A 19,762-nucleotide genomic window follows, 5' to 3' on the forward strand; every position below is an offset into this window, starting at 1 on the left:
ATGCAGGGTTTTAGTGTTGTAGAACCCTTTGCCGGGAGTGTGCTACCTACGCAAACCCTACAATTTCCGATAACAAAATGGCATCCGCCGCCGCCGCGAGGTCGATTTTCCGATCAAGCTCCGCTCGACGCGCCGCGTTCGGTCTCGGCTCGGAAGCTAAGGCGGCTCGCTCTCCGTTCCGCGTTGCCTCCAATAAACCTCTTTCACAATCCACGGTCAGGTAATTTACGTGACACACAGATTCACGAGCGTTTCCAAAAGATAACAAAAATGCTTGTTACTCGCGAGCATTTTTTTTTAAATTACTTGTTGAGTTCTTAGTTTATTACTCGTGACTTTACTGTTACTTTAATTGAATTACTCGTTTATCGGCGGTGAATTTTGAAGGTTTGAGATTTTTCTGTTTTTTTGTTGAAAAATCTGAATTTGATAAAAAAAAAGATTTAAGAATTAACATTATTTTCAGAAGCTATATGTAAGTTTAATTGAACAAATTGGACGGTAGTATTATCTCTATTAAGTTATTTTTTTATTAGTGATAAATTTAGTGTTACTTGGATTGGTGTGTTAATACCGGAAATGAATTATTTGTGATTTTGTGAAAGGTGTCCCGTTGAATTGAGCTTTTGTGTGGAATCCATGCTACCATACCATACGGCAACTGCTTCTGCTCTGATGACTTCAATGCTTGCTGTCTCTCGCCGCAGCTACGGTTGGCTTCCTGAAGGTAGTGTCTGTGCTACTACTGCATTGGTTGGATTGTTTTATGATGAAAAATTCAATTCATTTGCATTTGTTTATTGGATGATTTGGGTAAAGTGGAAATGCTTATGGAGATTTCTGTCTGCAGCACTGTATGAAATTTTTAAGCATTTTTGCTTTCGATATGCTTTATTTTGGTTTTGGTTATAAAGTTAATTTCAATCTTTTTGTTGAAAACTGTATTTTTTTCCCTGTTTGTTTGTTGGTAGTGGTACTTGGGATTTTATTGAGTGTTGATAGAAGAGAAGGGGATTTGGAAGATATTTACAGCTTATGTTGAGAAAAAATTAGGACACACAGACTGTTGTTATGTGGTCCCACTCTTTGGATCACTTGGTCTGTGATCATTTCAATTGCCTGACGGTTGGATTTTACTTTTGAATTAGGTAGCTAAACATCTGTAGGATTCCTTGTGTTCTTTCTTCAATTTAATTTTCCGGTAAGTTAGTATTTCTTTTCAGTTCTTGGGTTAAACTTAATACAGTCTTGTTAGATCTGATATATAATGCTTCCAAAATATATATATGGAATATAATTATCCATACTTATATTAAGAAAGATGGTCGATCTACCTGATGCTTGAATCATATCTTTATATAAATATTAATCCCGTGTACATAAGATTGATGGATTAAGTGATTCCCTTAATCTTGTTTCCCCACTCTTGCAACTAAATCTTATAGTGAAGCCGTACATACTGGTTTTGTTTGTAGGCCAAGAGAAGACTATTTGAAGATCAAGAAGCAAGGTTGGGATGACATGGACCTCTTTTGATGTCGGGCTTTAACCAAAAACAAAAAAATCATTCCTATTAGAAAGAATTGCTAGATTTCTATCACCAAAAAAGTTTGTTGCTCTTGGATTGTTTATTACGTTGGCATGGTGAATGTCATTGAGCTGGATTCTTAGTTGGCTTTGTGTTTTAGAAAATAAAGTGTCTCTTGTTTATGAATCATGAAGTTCAAAGTTAGTGCATCTTTAGTAGATTTGTCAGGAACATAAAACGGACAGTTGTAATTTTTTATGGGTCCTGAGTTTATAAAATATATATATATATATATATATATATAATTTTTTTTATGAAAAGGTTAAGATAAATACCCATGACATTCTTGTGGGAGTTTCTCTAGAATTTAGTTTATTTCTTGCACCTATGTTTGATTGTTTGGAATATTATATAATTTTTCTCTTATGTGACTGCTGCTGAAATTCTGTCATTAAAACCATAATTGATGCAATTTTGTTTGGCATCATACGTTATAGGGTCAATTAATAGTTAAATTGTATACTGATCTCTTTTGTTTAATCAGATTGCAATGATGATGTGTGATAAATGTTCTGAAGGTTGAAGCAATCTTTTATGTACAGATCTGCTTCGTGAGACAGTGTCTTCACTGAGCCATTGGGGGGGGGGGACAAATTGAGTCCCAAAGGCCGAAAGGAACTTTAAAAACCTAGATCGCCTGTACTTCTGTTCTTTCTATTTCAGATGCATAAAAGGCTGCTATTTTCTATTCACCTGGATTTTAGAGTCTAAAGGCAAATAAGTTGAAATTGTATTGCGATATGTTGGATAAAGTTGTCATGTTACGATATGCTACTGAGAAATTCCGTATTGAATCAGCTAGGGATTTTTAATGAATGCAGAATTCCAGTATGTAGTGAAATTTCTATTTTTCAATCAAGTGGCGCCTGTTAAGCATCCTGCCCTTATGGCAGTCTAATTCACGCTTTCTGTCTATCAATTACTTGTGCCTAACCAATTAAGTTTGTTCTTGGCTGGGTACATCGTTATCCCAGTCATTTGTATTTTTGGCCTAAAATTTTGTCAGCCTAGGAAAAACTTTTTATTAACATGGTAACTTGCTTGTTTTTGGATTGTTATCTTTATGTATAATATAACGGTGGACGGTGGTGTTTTCTTTTTCTCATTTACTTTATTTTTTGTAACTTTCAGAAGGAGAGGGGTCATGATGTGATAACTACAGAATGCAATACAGATTATGCTCGAAATTTACTTCGTGGGTATCAGAGTTGGACTGTTTTTGTAGTTTACTTCATTTATGTCAGGATATTTGAACTCTTACAAGTTCTGATTTTGATTTGCATATCAATTTTAAAAAATGACGTTATGAAATTAATTTACATAAAACATGGACCGCATAAAATTTTATGAAATACGAAAATATAAACAATTTTACTAGAGTTGAACGACCCAGTTTTATCAAATTCTCCCCCTTTTCATGTTATTTTAATGATTTTATTTATCTCAATTTTTAAGATCAAATTTAAAACTAATAGTTCATATTAAAAATATAATAAAAAATTTAAATAAAAAATCATTACTTTATATGCTTAAACTCAATAAGAATGAAGTTAATAAAATTATTGTTTTAAATAAGTTTATCTGTAAATTCAGCTTTGAAATGAAACTATATCATAAGTAAACAATAAAAGGAAGAACATAAATTCAGTTCTGAAACTGAACCATAAACAAGTGTTCAGTTAATGTCATACTTACATATATGCTTTGTAGTATGAAATAAGTCTTAATTACCGTGTGCTCTGAGAGGATCGATAATGAACCCATAATTCTAACCCAATACTGACCACCAATAATCCCATTTTATATACCCAAAAGGAGGTACAAGGAATAAATTGGCGTTTGAATATGCATAGTTCGTTTGGTGCTGCCTTAGGGTTCAGAAATATATTCGCATGCAAGTCCAAATGGTTTGTTCAAAAAGGGTTGATACATTATTAAATTGAGGAAACATATAACAATATTTACTTTTGCATTTTAAGCATAATAAGCATCGTCACATTTCAAAATTGACCTGAAATTGCATTAACCACAGCAATCTTAAAACTAATTAAGCAAGACTGTACCACATGAAAACCGCACCGCAGCCACATGTTCAATGGTTAAAATAAAAATTAGAACCTCTGGTAACTCAAGATTCACTCTCAGAAGCTAAAATTACTCTTCAACAACATTGACTAATTCATATTCAACTAATGAAAGATTGTTATCCTCTTTAACTTCAAAATTTGCAGATTCTGCGACCTCAAGACGCCCCCATCTATCAACTGCTAGCCTCATAGATCCCTTGAACATGTCAATCTTCGCATTGCGCAGAGTTAAAGTTGATCCAGGCTTCATGAGGTCCACTGCACAAAAGTAAATGAATTAGTCACTGCTATATTACATGAAAACAAAACTGATATATTTCTACTAAACAAGCAAGAATGACAGCATTTAGCAAAGACAGGAAAAAAGATATCCTAACAAAAACACACATAAAATACAACTGTTTGGGCGAGAAAATACAATAGGTGTACCATATGGACAACAAACATTTTCTTGTTTATACAAACAGAAGCTAATGCTTACATCAGCTATGGCGCAAACTGACTTCCAACATTGGGAAACACAATAAACAAGTTTAACAGACTTGAATGCATTAACAACATTGATATCTTACAATGCACAATCCACATATAGAGAGAACAAACAGGGTTTCCGAGTATCAATCTCAGACTCACACTCAATCCAACCAAAACCAATGAGGCTTGAAATTGATCAATTTCCATTGTGAGTGAACATGAAAACATTCAGTGTCGTTGCAGTAATATAAAGAACTCTTTTTCACAGAGCAAAAAGACTTTATCTTTTAAACAAGGGCATGATTACTCACACGTACAAGAAATAAAAGCGTTATTGGAACTTCAAATCTTCACGCCCTAAGTGCTTAAAATTGAAATGACAGAAAGTATCGCTATCTCAAAGTCAACAACTTTACATAGCCTTCAACACTTAAATTCAACAAAAGCACATCAAATTCATGCAAATTCAAAACCCATCACTAAACATACTCAACAAAACATCCAAACGTAACAGTTAATCCAAACTACTAAAAAAAAAAAAACATCATCGTACCCTGTTCATTGCGTGCAGTGAAGATTATGGTTCCGGTTTCGTCACCGACGAGGCACTCGGCGATGCGCGAGGGGCGAGCCGTCAACACCGACGATCGACCGCCCCGGTTGCTCACCGTCTTCACCGGTTTAGAACTCACCACCTTCACCGTTAACGTGTGACCGTTGGTACCCGGTTTTAGCTGATCCACCTTCACAAACACTGGCTTTCGCTTCGTCGTAGTTGTTGCCATGGATTCAGAACTCGGGTTTCTGCTTCGTGCGAGAGAGAATCGATCGAATCGAAATCGATCACGCAAATCCAAGTTAAACCCTAACCCTAGTTTCTCTCTGCTTTTGATTTCGGATTTGGGGATTTAATAAATGTTGGGCCAGATTCCTGTTGTATAAAAGCCTGTTGTTATGGGTCATATGGTGGCCCAAAACAGTTGCAATCCAAATGGAAGGCAAAGTTAGTAAATAGTGAAAGTTTTTGATACAATATTTACATTATACGAAATTACTATTACATAATCAGGAAATGCAGTAAATTTATGTTATATAATCAGAAAAATGATACGAAAAATATCCTAAATTTATTTTATTAGTATATTATTTTTCTTCTATTGCTTAGGGTTCTTTTATGTGTTTTTGCATTTTTTTTCTTCCTTTATTTCTTTTTTTTTATGAGCAAATAAATAATTTGTTATAAAGTATCACTTTTATCCAAATAAAAAAAAATCTCCTTTTTCTATGTCTTGGTTGTTTAAAAGCAGTTTCATCTCAAGGGGGAAAATTTTAAAACTTGTGAAAACGCTAAACTAAAGCACATTATATCTATCTTGAGTAATTTTCATAAAACCATAACTTCTTTGAATCTCTTGGATTAGCACAACTTTGGGGAATAATTACCTAAAACATTCCTTCATTGTCTTGGAGACTAGAGGATGTTGTTAGTGATGACACATTTGTATTGTATATATTTTGAGGTTTTGCGAATTTCTCGTGCATGGCTAGTTGTAGAGTTATTTAAAGAAGAAAAAAAGAACGTCTTATTTAAACGCATGCATCCTTCTAAAGCAAACAACAATGGCAATGGCAATGTTAAAGGCAGTGTTGGGCCCTTTCCTTAGTGGTCTCTTGGTTTGTTCCATTTTGGTGCATGATGCTGAGGCCACTGATATCGGCAATGGGGCAATGACACGTAACACTATTCCTGTATGCAGCCCAAAAAATCCCACAAACTGTAGACTTCCAACTACTAACCCATATAAGAGAGGGTGTGAGGCAGACGAAAGATGCCGTGGAGATGCAGCACAAGCAAAGGAAGATGAGAAGGAAGGTGCATGAAAAATTGCATGTGGCTTGCCATCATTCTTAAAAAGTCTCAGTTGCCAGAGAGAATAGAATGATTTCATGGTTATATATTTTCATGACAAATTAAAAGATAGAATAGAGTGAAAGTTGATGAAGCTGATTTTATCTCATTTCATCTCTTTTGTAAATCTCCCTCCTTCTCAAAGTGTGGCAGAGGTATAAGCAGTGGATGAACAATTTAAGTTAGTCTTTGATTTATTATAATATTGTATTTTATCCTTGCCATAAATTGATCCAATTTAATGTGAACCACAAAATCGAATGGAATTAACTGAAAATTGAAAAAATAAAAAACTTAAAAAAAAAAAAAGAGAGAGAGAGAGAAGTGAATATGATTTCTAATCAACTTCTGAAAACTAAACAAATATATTCTAAACTGAACTAATCTGTTCCAAATAACAAAATAGAAACTTTGCTCTACTTCTTCATAATATATTCCAAAATAAGATAAAATATTTATTCCATTATGTTCTAATGCATTCCATTTCATTCTATGTTTAATGGCACCCATAATCCGCATACATATTATACTATTTAACATTTTGTTATTAATTTTTATCTATTAGGACATATATTGCTATCCTTAAATAAATTTTTTACATTAACCAAAAGGATCGTATTATATGTAAAGCATAAAGTTGGGATCACCCTATTGTTATGAGGAAATAAATGGTGGAAGCTGGAATTCAGAAAATCCCAACATACAGTATGGTTCAGTAAGCACGGTATTTTTTTTTCCTTTTTTAAAAAAAAAGTTTCTCACCATGATATTTGGATCAATAAAAGAGTGATTAGACCTCTCTTCAATGAAAGTCAGTTGATTCTTAATAGTTATTAGATACTAATGATAAACACTGATTAGTGCGCAATGGGCATTCAGTAACCAATTCAGTGCTTGCACAGAAAGTCAACAATGAAGTTTCTTTTTATAATTGAATATTGAAGTCAATTGGATGTAAAATGGATGGATTAAAATTTTGTGCAGAAACTTGAATAAGGAGCATAATCAAGCATGTTTTTCACCCAATTACACAGAAAAATACCATCCCATCTATAGGTGCAAGATGGCTGGATGAACTAAGGTGCTAGTTTTGGTTCCCTTGTTCCCTCACAACTAATGCCTGCTGTGGCTCATTCTCTTCTTGTTCTGCCACCACCGAAGCTTGCTGTTGTTCCTTCTCGCTCACTAGTTCTTCTCCATCTTCTAATTGTTGCACCACATGTTGCCTTAAACATCTGAATAGTACAAGCAATATAAAAGCTGCAAGGAAAAACTATTTCATCAGAATCAACTATCACAAACTTTGCTATAATATTCTAATTTCCAAGTAAATCCTTGACTACTAGTACATTCTTCTGAAGAAGGCTGTACACTAGAGCAAATGTGTATGGAGCTAAATTTTAACAAGTGAATTGTCGTAAATCATAGTTCATGCAATGCCACAAACTGCAGCCAACTTTCTTACTAGGGACTTTACCTGTGAAGATTCTAGTTTTAATTGAAGATAGATTCCAGAATGTCATGAGTACTGATGCTATCACTTTCTTCTTGTGAGTGCAAGCACACCATGTGTCCAACAAACATAATTTCAAGCACTCAGCTACACAACAAAAAAAATTCTACTGTTATTCATTAAAATGTGGACAGATCAATGAAATTTTCAGCAAGTAGGTGGACTCGTACCTCTCTGGTTTATCTGAGCAGTGTAGCAAGAATAAAGCTTTGGGATACTGAAGCTGACAAAAAATCCTGTCCGTGTGTGTATATATTTTAGCAATTCAGCAATATGACTTGAACTAAACTATAAGTGATAAAAGGTTATAGAATTCATTTATGATGTGTTCTCACCAATGGCACATAGTCTCCAGATAGTAATTAAGTGGCCATATTCTGCTCCTAGTAGAAGGAAAGGAACTACCTGCAACAACAAAAGACCAACCAATTACTTAGGTAGTATAAAGCAATCATGGACCCTGGGATATTTTAAAAGCAAAATGGTTTGTCTAAGTAGACTTTTAAGTTAAAACATTATATTAAAAATTATATTAATTTTGCATTTAACTTTAGACAAAATTCCATTGTCCACTTCAGATAAGGTTATTTAACTGTGGGTAAAATTAGACAAACCCAAAAGAAAGATAAAAAACTTTGAGGATTACTTTCAGGGTCATGGATGGTTCCCCTGAGAATAGAGCTCTCATCTTTGAAATTGCAAAATTTAAAGCAGGAAGAATCAATTTTGCAAGACGCAAAATGTCATCTTCTTTCAGCTTGACTTCACATTTATCTGCAACCCGGTTTCTGAAATACAAACGAGACAGTCACAGAACATAATACAATGAAATTAATCTATTTGCGGCATTCAGAAGTAAAAATTGCAGTACCTTTGACAAATTGAGTTTGAGAAAAACGAAACACCCAAGAAGAGAATCCCCAATTGAGATATGGCCGAGAAAATACTGAAATGAAAACGTCTCAGATTTTTCTCCACGTGGATGAAAAGTTTAATAATAATAATAATAAGTGTGATAAGAGAAATTGCTGACCTAAAGTTGAGTCCTTGAGTGAAGCATGAAGATAAGAAACAAAGACACCCAAACCCAAACCAAAGGGTTGATTTTGACACATCTTTCCACATAATCAAATCACTCACAACCTGCCCAACACGATCAAAATCACCACCATTCTCTTCTTCACATTCTGAACACAAAAATCGCAAAAACAAAAAAGACATAGAGCCACGTCATCAATATTGAATTGGAAAACGAAAGAAAACATAGAAAGAACCAAAAAACGCATACTTGGAGATGAAGCTGAAGGATGAATAGAGTGAAGCAAGTTGAGTTTTTCCTTCTTAGTTCGACCCGTTTGTCTTCTCTTTCTGGGTTTTCCAACCTCTTCAACCAAGCTCGAATCTTTTTCTTCCCGACTCCTTGATTTCCTAGTATTCCTTGGTGATGCCAGGGTGCCCATTTGGGGTGCTCTGCTTTTGCAGCGCCGCCGCACCCCGGCGGGCTCCGGCGACTCCTCCGCCGCAGTTTCAAGGCGGTCGACGAGGCGGGTCTTGGCCTTTCCGAGGGGCGAAGGTGAAGGGGAAAGAGTCGAGGGTGATGGGGATTTGATGGGGCTTGGTAATGGTTTCTCGGAAATGGGAATAGATGGTGGTGTAGATGAATCCATGATTTGAAAGGTGATTGTGATTGTGGTTGTGAGTGAGGAAGGAAAGGTTTCTTGTGGATTTTGTGAGGAGCTTGTTTCAGTGGTACTTGTTGAATTTGAACGCTGACATTTTAGGCAGTAGCCGTTGGAGAAATTATCGCTTTTAATATGCATTTCCCTTTTTCAAAAAATTAAGAAATAATAACAACTTAACAAGTTAACAACCTCTAATATATTTTTAAATTATTAATTAAAGTTTTAAAAACCATGAATAGTTTTTTTTATTATACTAAAAATAAAACTCGTATTTTATATTTTTAATATATTTAATAAATAATTAAAAATATAATGTATTATCAACACCCTTTTTTTAATTTAGATTAATTTTAGTTTATAGGACTTTTTCTTGATCGAAAGAAATGTGCAATTTATGATTGATTTATAATTTTATATCACTTTATATAAGTTAGATAAAAAAATTCAAAGCATTAAGACATATAAGTTAATTTCAATATATTATTTTTTATAATTAATATTTATTGAGGAGTTTATATAAACATATTTTGTATCGGATATCTTGGAATGAAAATAACTAAAAAAAACCAATGCAATTTCTTAAAGTAAAAAAGACTTCATGTCATTGGACAGGGGATTTAGTTGTTGTGTTCAGTATTTATGGAACCATAACTAAATCAATAAAAGTTGGATAATTACATTTGATCCAATCAGGTTCTAAAATGAAAATGGAATATATTTTCAGATCATATTTAACTAGGATTTTAAAATATTATTTGAGAAGAGACAAATTCAATCCTCCTCGTTTGAAAGAGAATGAGAAACATAAATGAAAAGAATAATAAAAAAAAGACTGAATGAACATAAAATAGAAATGCTTAGAATATACAAAATTTAATAATAGAAAATTTAACAACTTGAAAATGCAGGATTTAGTTTGTCCGACATATGTATGTTGTGGAACACCCTAATATATATATATATATATATATATATATATATATATATATATATACATTATTATTTTTATTAATAAAAATTATAACTCATTAATTAAAGTAAAAATATTAGAATTCATTTTAAAGTTACTTTTTAATTATAAATGATTAAGATGAGTTATTTTATATTATATTTCGTAATTTAATTTCATAACTTTCATTTATTTGCTTAATTGCTTCTTAGCTCACTTTATTATCAACTAATCTACTAGGGATTAGAATTTGGTATAGTTGATGCCTGCATTGAGCAAAATTTTACATTTTTGCTTAAGCAAAAATATAAAATAACATAACAGGATAGTACAATTATTAAACTGAATCTAAATCCATCTACTAGCTATTATGAAATTATTTTACCTACCACCATAAACCTTCTATCTTTAATGGAGTTGGAGATCATTCATTATAATAACTAAAATTATTATTATTATTATTATTTATTAGATTGATTTTTCTCATGAATTGAGATTGTTGGTTACAAAAATAACTTAATATTCTTAAACTTTTTATACCAAATTTATATATAAATACAATGTTAAGTGAATGAAGAATAACATGATAGTTAAATTTATTTATTTATTCTATATCATTTAATTTTTTTATTTGGACTTCTCTTTAGCCAAAATTCTAACTCCGTCCCTTAAATATGACGAGTGTACTCTATAATAACAATAATAATAAATGGCAGCATTCGAATAGCATTGATTTACTTGTAAATCCAGAGTATTATAAAATAAAAGGCAACTATCTTCGTACAAATAAGTAACCAACACCTCCCCCGTGCCATGACTTTTATGGCATCTTTGCATGTCGAAGGCTAAATGCTTTGATCCTGCTAAGGCCAGCTGCAAGATCAGAAGTGTCCACAGCAAAACTAATTCGAACCCAATTCTTCAGTCCAACCGTAGTGCCTAGTATTATTTATCAATAAAGAGAAATTCTCATCGTCACTATTTTATTCACCAAATTGATGAATCTGACATGCATTCTAATGACTAGAAAAAATGCTTACCAGGAAGAAGAATGACGGATTCCTCTTCGGCCAGCTTGGTACAGAAATCCATATCATCAATAATGTCCTTAATTTCTGAAAAGTTAATCTTCACCTGCTCCATTCAATTTATTACTAATTCATCTTTTGTAAAGATAATCTAGTGTTAAATTAACAACATGATGAAAACCTTGAAACTCTCTATGCCACGTACCATTGCAGCCATGGCTCCTTCTGGTTTGTAAGGGCATGTCAAGCTAGGGATCTCCTTGCATCCATCATAGAATATGTTTGCAGCCTCCCTCAATATATTAAGATTTTTTGAAAAGAAATCATCTTTTGTTTCGTCAAAGATTTCAGGTATTGCTGCCTGCAAACCAGCTAGTCTTCATTTTCGTTTTCAGATAAAAGAAAATGAGAAAAAGGACGTGTGCATGCAAAGAGTATAAACGGTGCGTTTAGAAATATAACTTATTAATATTTTTTTTATACTAAGGTTTATCCTTTCAATTTATTATAAAACTTTTTGAAATAAACTTCAATTATATTAATAAATTTATTAAATAAATGAAAAAAAAACATATCAAAGTAATAAGTTATCTCTAAAAAATTTTCGTAAGCTTTTTCAAACACCCTGAGATCCTAAATTCTAAATGTATGTATACTTATTCAGTTGAAGAAAAAAAGATGTAGTTTTATAACATTATTTTTCTATTACTCTTGTTTTTGCTTAAGCTAGTTTATTGATTACCTGCATGAAGGTTGGAGGGTCAGATGTGATCTCCAAATAGCTGATGATATTTGTCAGAACCTGATAAAGAAAGAAAGCAATTGCATAATTCATACAATATAATCAGTCATTACCACTATATCTACCTAAGCTAAGAAATTAAGATTTTATTCCACTTGATCTTCAAAATGAAATCTCTAACCCTTCTCGCACTAATAATAATAAGAACAGAAAGATTTAAAATAAAAACTAACCCCAGTTTTCTGAAAAATTCCATGAGGGTCACATGCGGCTATCCAACCAAGTCTCCAACCAGGAACTAACCATCTTTTTGATAAAGACCCAATTGTAATGACTGGCACTATTGGTGCAAACACTCCCATGGGCACAAATGGATTGCTTCCATAGGTTACATGCCCATAAACTTCATCAGAAATTACGAAGATTCCAAGTTTCCTCGCAATCTCAGCAACCTACAAGAACTCTAAAATGTTATTACATTTCAACTCAAAACTCCTAAATAATGTAAGTACAAAAATGAGTGTTTGATTCAACTTTTTTTTTAAATGGCTTTCCTAAACATGTGTATGACTATATGTACCCTTTTTAAATGTTGGTATGTGAACACATTTCCACAAGGATTACTAGGATTGATGAGGACCATAGCCACCGAGTTGTCATCTGCTAGATTTTCAAGGGAATCAAGGTCAACCTCCCAACCTCTCTCAGGCAAAAGATCAAAGTACCGAACTTCAAGGAGACAACAAGCAGAACGAGAATCATATTGTGGGTACCCTGGTCTTGGAAGGAGAATGTTAGCACCAGGACGTGCAAGAACAGGTAACATTATGTCTATAGCTTGTGTGCCACCAACGGTAAGAAAAATATTCTCTGGTGGTAACTGGTATGGAAGATCAGAAGAGAGAGAATTTGCAATAGCCCTGTTATTGGATATTATAGTAAATTATTACCAAATCAACATAAACATGTTAAATTGATTTTCGCCAAAGACTTTGTAAGAGAAATTATAAATATGCAGTCCATCATATGACTAAATGTCAAATTCAAATATATGACAAAATCTATCAGTTTAGATTTAATCATTCAATCGATTTGGTACTTCAACACATGCATAGCAAAGACTTGGCGAACTTAATCCACATGAAAACATATAACCTATTAGTTTATTACTAATTATCAAACTAACACTACGTATTATGACATCACACAATAATTTTAGGCATATATTAACCAGTACTGTAGAAGTGATTAAGAAATTAAAAATACAATATTTTATTAAAAATTATTATTAATATATTCATATATTTCTTTCAATATAATTTTAACTTAATTAGCTTTTCATTTAACTAATTCTTAACATGACCATAATTTTGTTTAGGAACAAACTTAAGTATTTATTCAATAAACTCTTTTTAATAAACTAAAAGCACCTTGTTTTTAATAAATTATACTAAAAAATTATCGAAATACATTTAAATATTCAATCATTTTAATAAACTTTTTAACATTTTGGTAATAGCTAAGCATTTGAGAGTGAACAAACCTCTTTGCCTGAGGTAAGCCAACAGTGGGAGGGTAACAGTTGAAGTTAAATGAGTGAACAGCATCAGCAACAGCATCACAAGCAACAGGGGTAGTCCGATTCAATGGGTTATCAGTGGGATCTACACGACAAAGACGAACAACGGGTTTCTTGTCTTTATTGTTGTTGATTCTCTGCATCAGCATGTTATAGACACCCCTCACAGACATGGATGAAGCATTCAACCCACTGTTCCCTTGAAAATTCCATTTCTCACTTCCATTCTCCATTCTCTTTGCCCAGTGTAGTGGAATTTGGCCAATCAATAGAAGTGAATTATATAAGGAACATGTAGGTAGGGAAAATATCCAATTAAGAAAGACAAATGGAACTTGTGTTCTGTTACTGTCAATAATTGTCAGCAACAGCAATCCACGTTGGTGGGTTCCATGTAACTTGTTTTTTTGTGTTCTTTTATTGCTGATATGCAATAAAGAAAATAATTAGATACATAAAATATAACTACGACAAGCAAACATTGGTCGTAATGCAATTTATTAAATATACGACATTTTTCAAAGAGCTTTTGAACAAGCATCCTACCCGGAAAGTAAGGTTTGAATAGTTAAATTAAATATAACTGCAGTGGCAACCAAGCAAGAGAAAATAATAAAATTTTGTGGAGAAAATCAAATTGAGAGTTCATTTCATACAGTTTTTAAAAAACAAAATCGTATAGTAAAATGACGTGTAAAGTATGGCCTATTTTTTAATATCTTTTTTTGTCATGCGTATTGTGTAGACAGTAGACAGACTGGTTTTCAAAAGATGCAGGACTTTTTTATTTAGGCTTTGGAAATGGTGTTGAAGCCATCTTATTTTATATTCATTTGTTTTCGTGCTTCTAGTACAAATAATGATTAAAAAAAAGTGCAGAACCGTTTATACTCTTTTTATATTAATGATTGTGATTTATTTAATATTTTAAAAATAAATATATTAATATTTCATATGGATTTAATAAATAACATCATTGATTCTTATAAACAAAAATTAGCAAGTTGGGGAACAGTTGAAAAAAAGAAAAAGAAAAAGATCATGGGTATGAAACAAAGCATTGGGCAAAACAAAGAGATTTGGACAAAGTTGGCCTAAGCGTATTTACTTAAAAAATATTCGTCTTATTTCTATGATACAAAATTTGCTATTGAATTTGAATAAACAACTTTAGAAATTAATTATTTTCAATTCATAAAATAATGAATTTATTTAACCTCTCTTGAGACGTACTTGAATGCAGGTAAGTTTCATTAATTTTAATTTTAAAAATATTTTCACTGCTAAAAGTAAAAACAAGAAGAATCATTATGATATGTTATAAACTACTATAGCTAATAATATTATTTTTATTAGAAACTTAATATTCATTAAATCTAATAATAAATTATTAAATAAAATTAGTTTTTCCATCCTTTACTCTAATTTAAGTTTTAATTTAGTCTTTTATTATTTTTTGTTTAATTTAGTGCTCTAGGTTCTTATTTTAGTCAGAATTTCGTAGGAAGTCGGGTTAATATATATATATATATATATATATATATATATATATATATATATAACCATAGGATAGAAAACAACTTTATTTTCTCACTAAAACATTTAATTCTAATGATTAGAGAAAATTCTCACAGGGAAAAAGAATTACACAATCCTCTTTAGCAAGCTTAGAACAAAAGTCCACATCATCAATGATGCCCTCAAGTTGTGAAAACTCAATCTCCACCCTGCTCTATCCTATTTTCCATTAAATGATATTTTGTAAAGATGATCCCATGTTTAATTTATAGAATGATTAAAGCATAAAAATTATTTAGGCCACTTAGCATCATCACCACCACAGCTCCATCTGGTTTGTGAGGGCATGTCAGACAACTAACAAGGGATCTCCTTACATCCATCATAGAATATCTTCAGTTTTGGCAAGAATTTCATGTATAAGCATATTTGTATTAAATTGATGATGAATATCTAATATTCTTGTATTTTGCTTATGCCAATAGTTTTTTATTACCTGCACGAATGTTGGTGAGTCAGAAGTAATCTCTAGACAGTTGATTATATTTGTCACGATCTAACAAAGAAAGAAAACAATTACACAATGCATAAAATGTAGTTAGTTATTGGAATGTTTGAGCTATGAAAAATCACTACGCTAGAAATAAGCTTTTAAAGCGCTAACTTAGATAACGGTTAGTAAAAATCGTTTTGTAACAATACATTTAGAGAGCGGTTAACGTTAAAATGCTCCCAGTTAATGTTAAAATACTCTCTAAAGTTGTTCTTAGAGAGCGGTTAATAAAGAACTGCTCTCTAAAGTCTTTAACTTTTATAAATGAAACACGTTCACGCTCAACTCATAAATCTCTTTATCTTCCTAACAAAGTTGGTCTCTTTTACCTCTGTAAGTTCTTTTCATCTTTTATGCGTTAACAAAGTTGGTGTATTTGTTCTCTTTCACGTTTGTAAGTTCTTTTCATCTTCTATATTTTTACAGTTTTTCGTTCACATTTGTAGGTACCTTTTTTACAATTCTTCTCATTCATTCTTTCATTTTCTCTTTATTAACGGTAAATCATTCATTCTCCCTTTCTTTCATTTTCACTTTGTTAACAGTGAATTATCTTATTAATTTGTTCTCTTTTTACTGTTTAGTTTGTGCAGATATGATTTTTTGATTAACATAGCGTATGAACTAAAGATTCAATTTTGATTTGTGATAAAAATGAAGAAATTTTGATTGTCAGACTTGTAAATTAAAATTTAAACGTAACAATAAATTAATTTTAGTTTGTTACAGAAAACTCACAAATAAATAAATTTTAAATTTTAAATTTGCGGTTTAAATTCATATTTTGGAGAGCGGTTCTGCGTGGAATTGCTATCTAATCTTATACTTATACTTTGGAGAGCGGTTTCACGCGGAACCGCTCTCTAATCTTAACATTTGAAAGCGGTTATTTAACCGCTCTCCTAAATATAATATATTGGATAGCACCAGATTTTAGAATTGTTTTAAACGCTCTCTAATTTAAAATGAAACTGCTCTCTTATCTCATTTTTTGCGTAGTGAATATTTGTATTTCTTAAACTGATAATCTTTGAGTTATATTTTTTCTAATCTGGGGTGATCAAATAATTTTATTAGTTTTTTTTTAAAATTATAAACTCCTAAATAAACTTTAAATCTGTGTTACTAAATGTAATATATTGGATAATACCAAATTTTAGAGTTATTTTAAACGCACTCTAATTTAAAATGAAACTGCTCTCTTATCTATTTTTGGCGTAGTGAATATTTGTATTTCTTAAACTGATAATTTTTGAGTTGTATTTTTTCTAATTTGGGGTGATCAAATAATTTTATTAGTTTTTTTTTTAAATTATAAACTTCTAAATAAACTTTAAATTTGTGTTACTAAATACAACCTGCATTTTTTATCCAATATGATACTTGGTCCATTTTTTATAATTGATTTGAGTTGGCTTTTTAACTTTGGTTTATGTTTATTCTTAGTTTTTATCAATCTAAATTTTTAAATAATCTTTATCTAAAATTTATTTTTTGATTTCAGTAAAAAAAGTAACAAAATATTTTTTTCAAATATAGAGTGCTAGTAAAAATAAATAAAATTTAAATAAAAATTGAAAATATTATACTCTTAGAAATTACAAGTATAATTAAATTTATATTAATGATTTATAATACTGTTTTGTTAAGATTTAGAGAAAAGATAAGACTACTCACTAAACAGGTGAATCAATTTCTAGACATTCTTTTAATTTATTTTATAAATTTAAATTTAACTATCAATAAATACAATCATATTAAATAGTATAAATAAAAAATTAAAAACAAATTATTATTGAAAAATTATGATTTTATACTATCAATAAATTAAATTTTATAATTTTTAATAAAAATTTATTATATAAAGTCTTATTATGTGTTCTTAAATATATATTAAAAAAATATAAAATAAATATCAATCAACACACATTTTTTAATAGATTTTGTCGCCACTTTAATTTAAGTGTCGTAGGATTATTTGAGAAAACATGTTATAGTATATTTTTTACTTAATGAAAATATAAGATAACAACATTATAAAAAAAATAAAATCTAAGATAACAATCAATTTTAGTACTAAATTAGAACTATATTAAATGTGTTAATATATTTTATAATTTGTTCATTCCAAATTGACAATGTAATGAGCATATTAAAGACAATATCTAGATGAGGTTTGAGGAAAAATCACACATTCTATTCAGTATTCATTTGATGGTCATTTTACAAAATGCAATCTCTTGTGAAAAAAAGAATAAGCTAAGACTACTCACGTCATATAATTGCGTTGGCTAATATAACATTTAATTTTTTTAATCTATGTTGAACAATAAAATCACTAAACACGCAAATCAAGGGTGTGAATAAAACATTAAATCCTCCAGAGATGTTGATATATTTAGGTGATATCCACAATTATATTTATCCTTGTAATAACAATATAGAATTAAATGATTAAAAAATTAATTAAATGATTATTTTTATGCATAATTAAATAATTATTTAAAAAATAAAAATACATGTTATATAAAAAAATAATTTTAAAATAAAAAACGAGAGATGAAAAAGTGGAAAATCCCGAGTTTAGGGAACAAAATTAAGGCTATGAAACAGAAGAATGCTCCACTGGGGCGTAGAGCATTAACAAAATTTGAAGTCGGATCGTATATTATACGAAAGACGCGTATTTATTACCATCGCAGAACAGAAAGGGAAGAGAGTTAGAGAGGTCAATTTACACGTACGATCTCTGATCATCCCATGCCCAAGCTCTCTTTATCGAAATCGAACGCATAGTTCAGGACCCGCGGCGTCGAAATCCGACTTCGATTTTCGTGGATTCTTAGCTGATTGGTACTTCCTTTACATTTCATTGGTATATGTTTAGGATGAGCAAAACGACTTTGCTGTCGAATTCATTTCCTTTCGTATTAGGACGACTGAGTTTCGCGATTAGGAATTAGTCGATGTGAGCACTGAAAGAGTTCACATCATATTACTATGGCGATTGTTCTTGTTAATCGAGTGAAATTGGCGTTTTACGTTTCGTGTGGAACTTTTGGCGAGAGTTAGTGTAGTTGATTCCCAGGGTTAGTTTAATTTCCAAATTTGTGGAATGAGCTTTTCGTAGTTCAAAATTATTTCTAATTTGCTATTGTTGCAGCTCCAAATGTTGGCATGTAAAGCATGATGCTTATTCTGTAAGTGATCTGTTTATTTGTTTGCTCCGGAAAAAAAAAATATGAAGTGTACTTTGTTGGATATGGTAAGGCTGCGATGGATTGATGTGTGAAATTGTGGCTGTGTTTCCACTGCCATACTTTGGTGCAGTCTTCGTTTATTCACCGCGAGGCGATTTCTCTGATATGTAGTTGATTATAAGATTATTTAGTACCTTTCTGCGTGTTAAGTTTCCCTGTTATTTTCAATGAATTTTGTCATTCTGTTGTGCTTGAGTCTAATTGGCTTAAGGTATTATACACAGGACGTCTTGATTTGGATGCTGAATACTTTGGTAGCATTTTGCATTTAGATATGTTGAGAATAGCATGATATTTGTTGCACTAATGTGGCCTGCATATTGAGATGCTCATGTGTATTTGAGAATTGTGGTAAATATTTTTGATTTTGGGTTTGGTCCTTCAATCTTGTTATCTTTGTTTGGTGATATACTTCCTAGGTTCTGATTTCATGATAACAATTTTAATGTGCAAATCTGATTTTCTCTCTCCCTTATACTTGTAGAATACGAGTGTTGGATGTTTCCTCAGCATTGTTCCATTTGAGTGTTTTAATGAAGGTGTAGAAGATAATCTATACGGAAGCAAATGCTCAGAATTCAACAATGAAGCGTTATGTTTACATTGATGATGAGGAATCATCTCATGATCTTTACTGTGATAATCGTATATCAAATAGAAAATATACTGTATTAAACTTTCTTCCAAAAAATTTATGGGAACAGTTCAGGTAATCCTGCTGATGCTACTTCTTAATCATCATTTTTTATTACAAGTGTCATAATTTTTTATGCAAACACATGCAACACGTATTTGTTTGATTACCAATGCTATCTTTGATATTGAATAACCAAGGTTTGATTGCAAGGAGGGAAATTTCACTTTGTTGGATCTTCTGCGT

At 31.3% G+C, this 19,762-nt stretch overlaps 5 protein-coding genes across 20 annotated transcripts in view; 2 read left to right on the forward strand and 3 right to left on the reverse strand.

Annotated features, from left to right (window-relative positions):
- The first annotated feature begins 3 nt into the window (after positions 1 to 3).
- Positions 4 to 9,329, forward strand: LOC113853671 (protein NUCLEAR FUSION DEFECTIVE 6, chloroplastic/mitochondrial-like). 7 transcript variants are annotated; one of them, XR_003502682.1, is made up of 4 exons: positions 4 to 220; positions 606 to 727; positions 2,073 to 2,620; positions 9,319 to 9,329. XR_003502682.1 is itself a non-coding variant. In XM_027484180.1 (4 exons), exons 1-3 carry the CDS (start codon positions 78 to 80, stop codon positions 1,493 to 1,495), a joined length of 285 nt encoding a protein of 94 aa, XP_027339981.1. In that variant the 5' UTR covers positions 4 to 77; the 3' UTR covers positions 1,496 to 1,510; positions 2,720 to 2,808. The 7 variants fall into 7 exon arrangements, 5 of the variants coding, with proteins under 5 accessions (XP_027339981.1, XP_027339982.1, XP_027339984.1 ...); XR_003502683.1 differs by lacking the exon at positions 9,319 to 9,329 and adding an exon at positions 2,720 to 2,800 and having other exon boundaries at positions 2,073 to 2,195; XM_027484180.1 differs by lacking the exons at positions 2,073 to 2,620; positions 9,319 to 9,329 and adding exons at positions 1,476 to 1,510; positions 2,720 to 2,808.
- Positions 3,531 to 5,042, reverse strand: LOC113853670 (uncharacterized protein At4g28440-like). Its single transcript, XM_027484178.1, has 2 exons — positions 4,703 to 5,042; positions 3,531 to 3,933 (listed from the first exon to the last, which is right to left on the reverse strand). The coding sequence occupies exons 1-2, from the start codon at positions 4,932 to 4,934 to the stop codon at positions 3,743 to 3,745; spliced, it is 423 nt and encodes a 140-aa protein (XP_027339979.1). The 5' UTR covers positions 4,935 to 5,042; the 3' UTR covers positions 3,531 to 3,742.
- On the reverse strand, positions 7,143 to 9,238 carry LOC113855888 (reticulon-like protein B17). The gene is made up of 8 exons (XM_027487518.1): positions 8,860 to 9,238; positions 8,605 to 8,758; positions 8,443 to 8,517; positions 8,218 to 8,359; positions 7,907 to 7,976; positions 7,742 to 7,807; positions 7,536 to 7,658; positions 7,143 to 7,318 (listed from the first exon to the last, which is right to left on the reverse strand). The coding sequence occupies exons 1-8, from the start codon at positions 9,236 to 9,238 to the stop codon at positions 7,143 to 7,145; spliced, it is 1,185 nt and encodes a 394-aa protein (XP_027343319.1).
- Positions 9,330 to 10,788: 1,459 nt separating the features above from the next.
- Positions 10,789 to 13,911, reverse strand: LOC113855450 (probable aminotransferase TAT2). 2 transcript variants are annotated; one of them, XM_027487094.1, is made up of 7 exons: positions 13,516 to 13,911; positions 12,553 to 12,892; positions 12,206 to 12,424; positions 11,973 to 12,032; positions 11,436 to 11,591; positions 11,243 to 11,336; positions 10,789 to 11,141 (listed from the first exon to the last, which is right to left on the reverse strand). In XM_027487094.1, the coding sequence occupies exons 1-7, from the start codon at positions 13,782 to 13,784 to the stop codon at positions 11,023 to 11,025; spliced, it is 1,257 nt and encodes a 418-aa protein (XP_027342895.1). In that variant the 5' UTR covers positions 13,785 to 13,911; the 3' UTR covers positions 10,789 to 11,022. The 2 variants fall into 2 exon arrangements, with proteins under 2 accessions (XP_027342895.1, XP_027342894.1); XM_027487093.1 differs by having other exon boundaries at positions 10,898 to 11,141; positions 11,412 to 11,591; positions 13,516 to 13,814.
- Positions 13,912 to 18,211: 4,300 nt separating this feature from the next.
- LOC113855035 (phospholipid-transporting ATPase 2) overlaps positions 18,212 to 19,762 on the forward strand; it is a 31,526-nt gene continuing 29,975 nt past the window's right edge. For 2 of the 9 annotated variants that reach the window (XR_003502818.1, XR_003502819.1), the window contains exons 1-2: positions 18,257 to 18,475; positions 19,367 to 19,591. Coding sequence is in view for 4 of the 9 variants with exons in the window: in XM_027486474.1 (XP_027342275.1) it covers positions 19,467 to 19,591 (125 nt within the window). In the remaining 5 variants the exon portion in view is untranslated. Of the gene's footprint in view, positions 18,498 to 19,366; positions 19,592 to 19,762 lie in introns of all 9 variants that reach the window. The other 7 variants (XM_027486474.1, XM_027486479.1, XM_027486475.1 and 4 more) reach the window with 7 other exon arrangements.

This window comes from Abrus precatorius, unplaced genomic scaffold (genome assembly GCF_003935025.1).
Source record: "Abrus precatorius isolate BTA unplaced genomic scaffold, Abrus_2018 Scaffold11, whole genome shotgun sequence".
Classification (NCBI taxonomy): Eukaryota; Viridiplantae; Streptophyta; class Magnoliopsida; order Fabales; family Fabaceae; genus Abrus; species Abrus precatorius.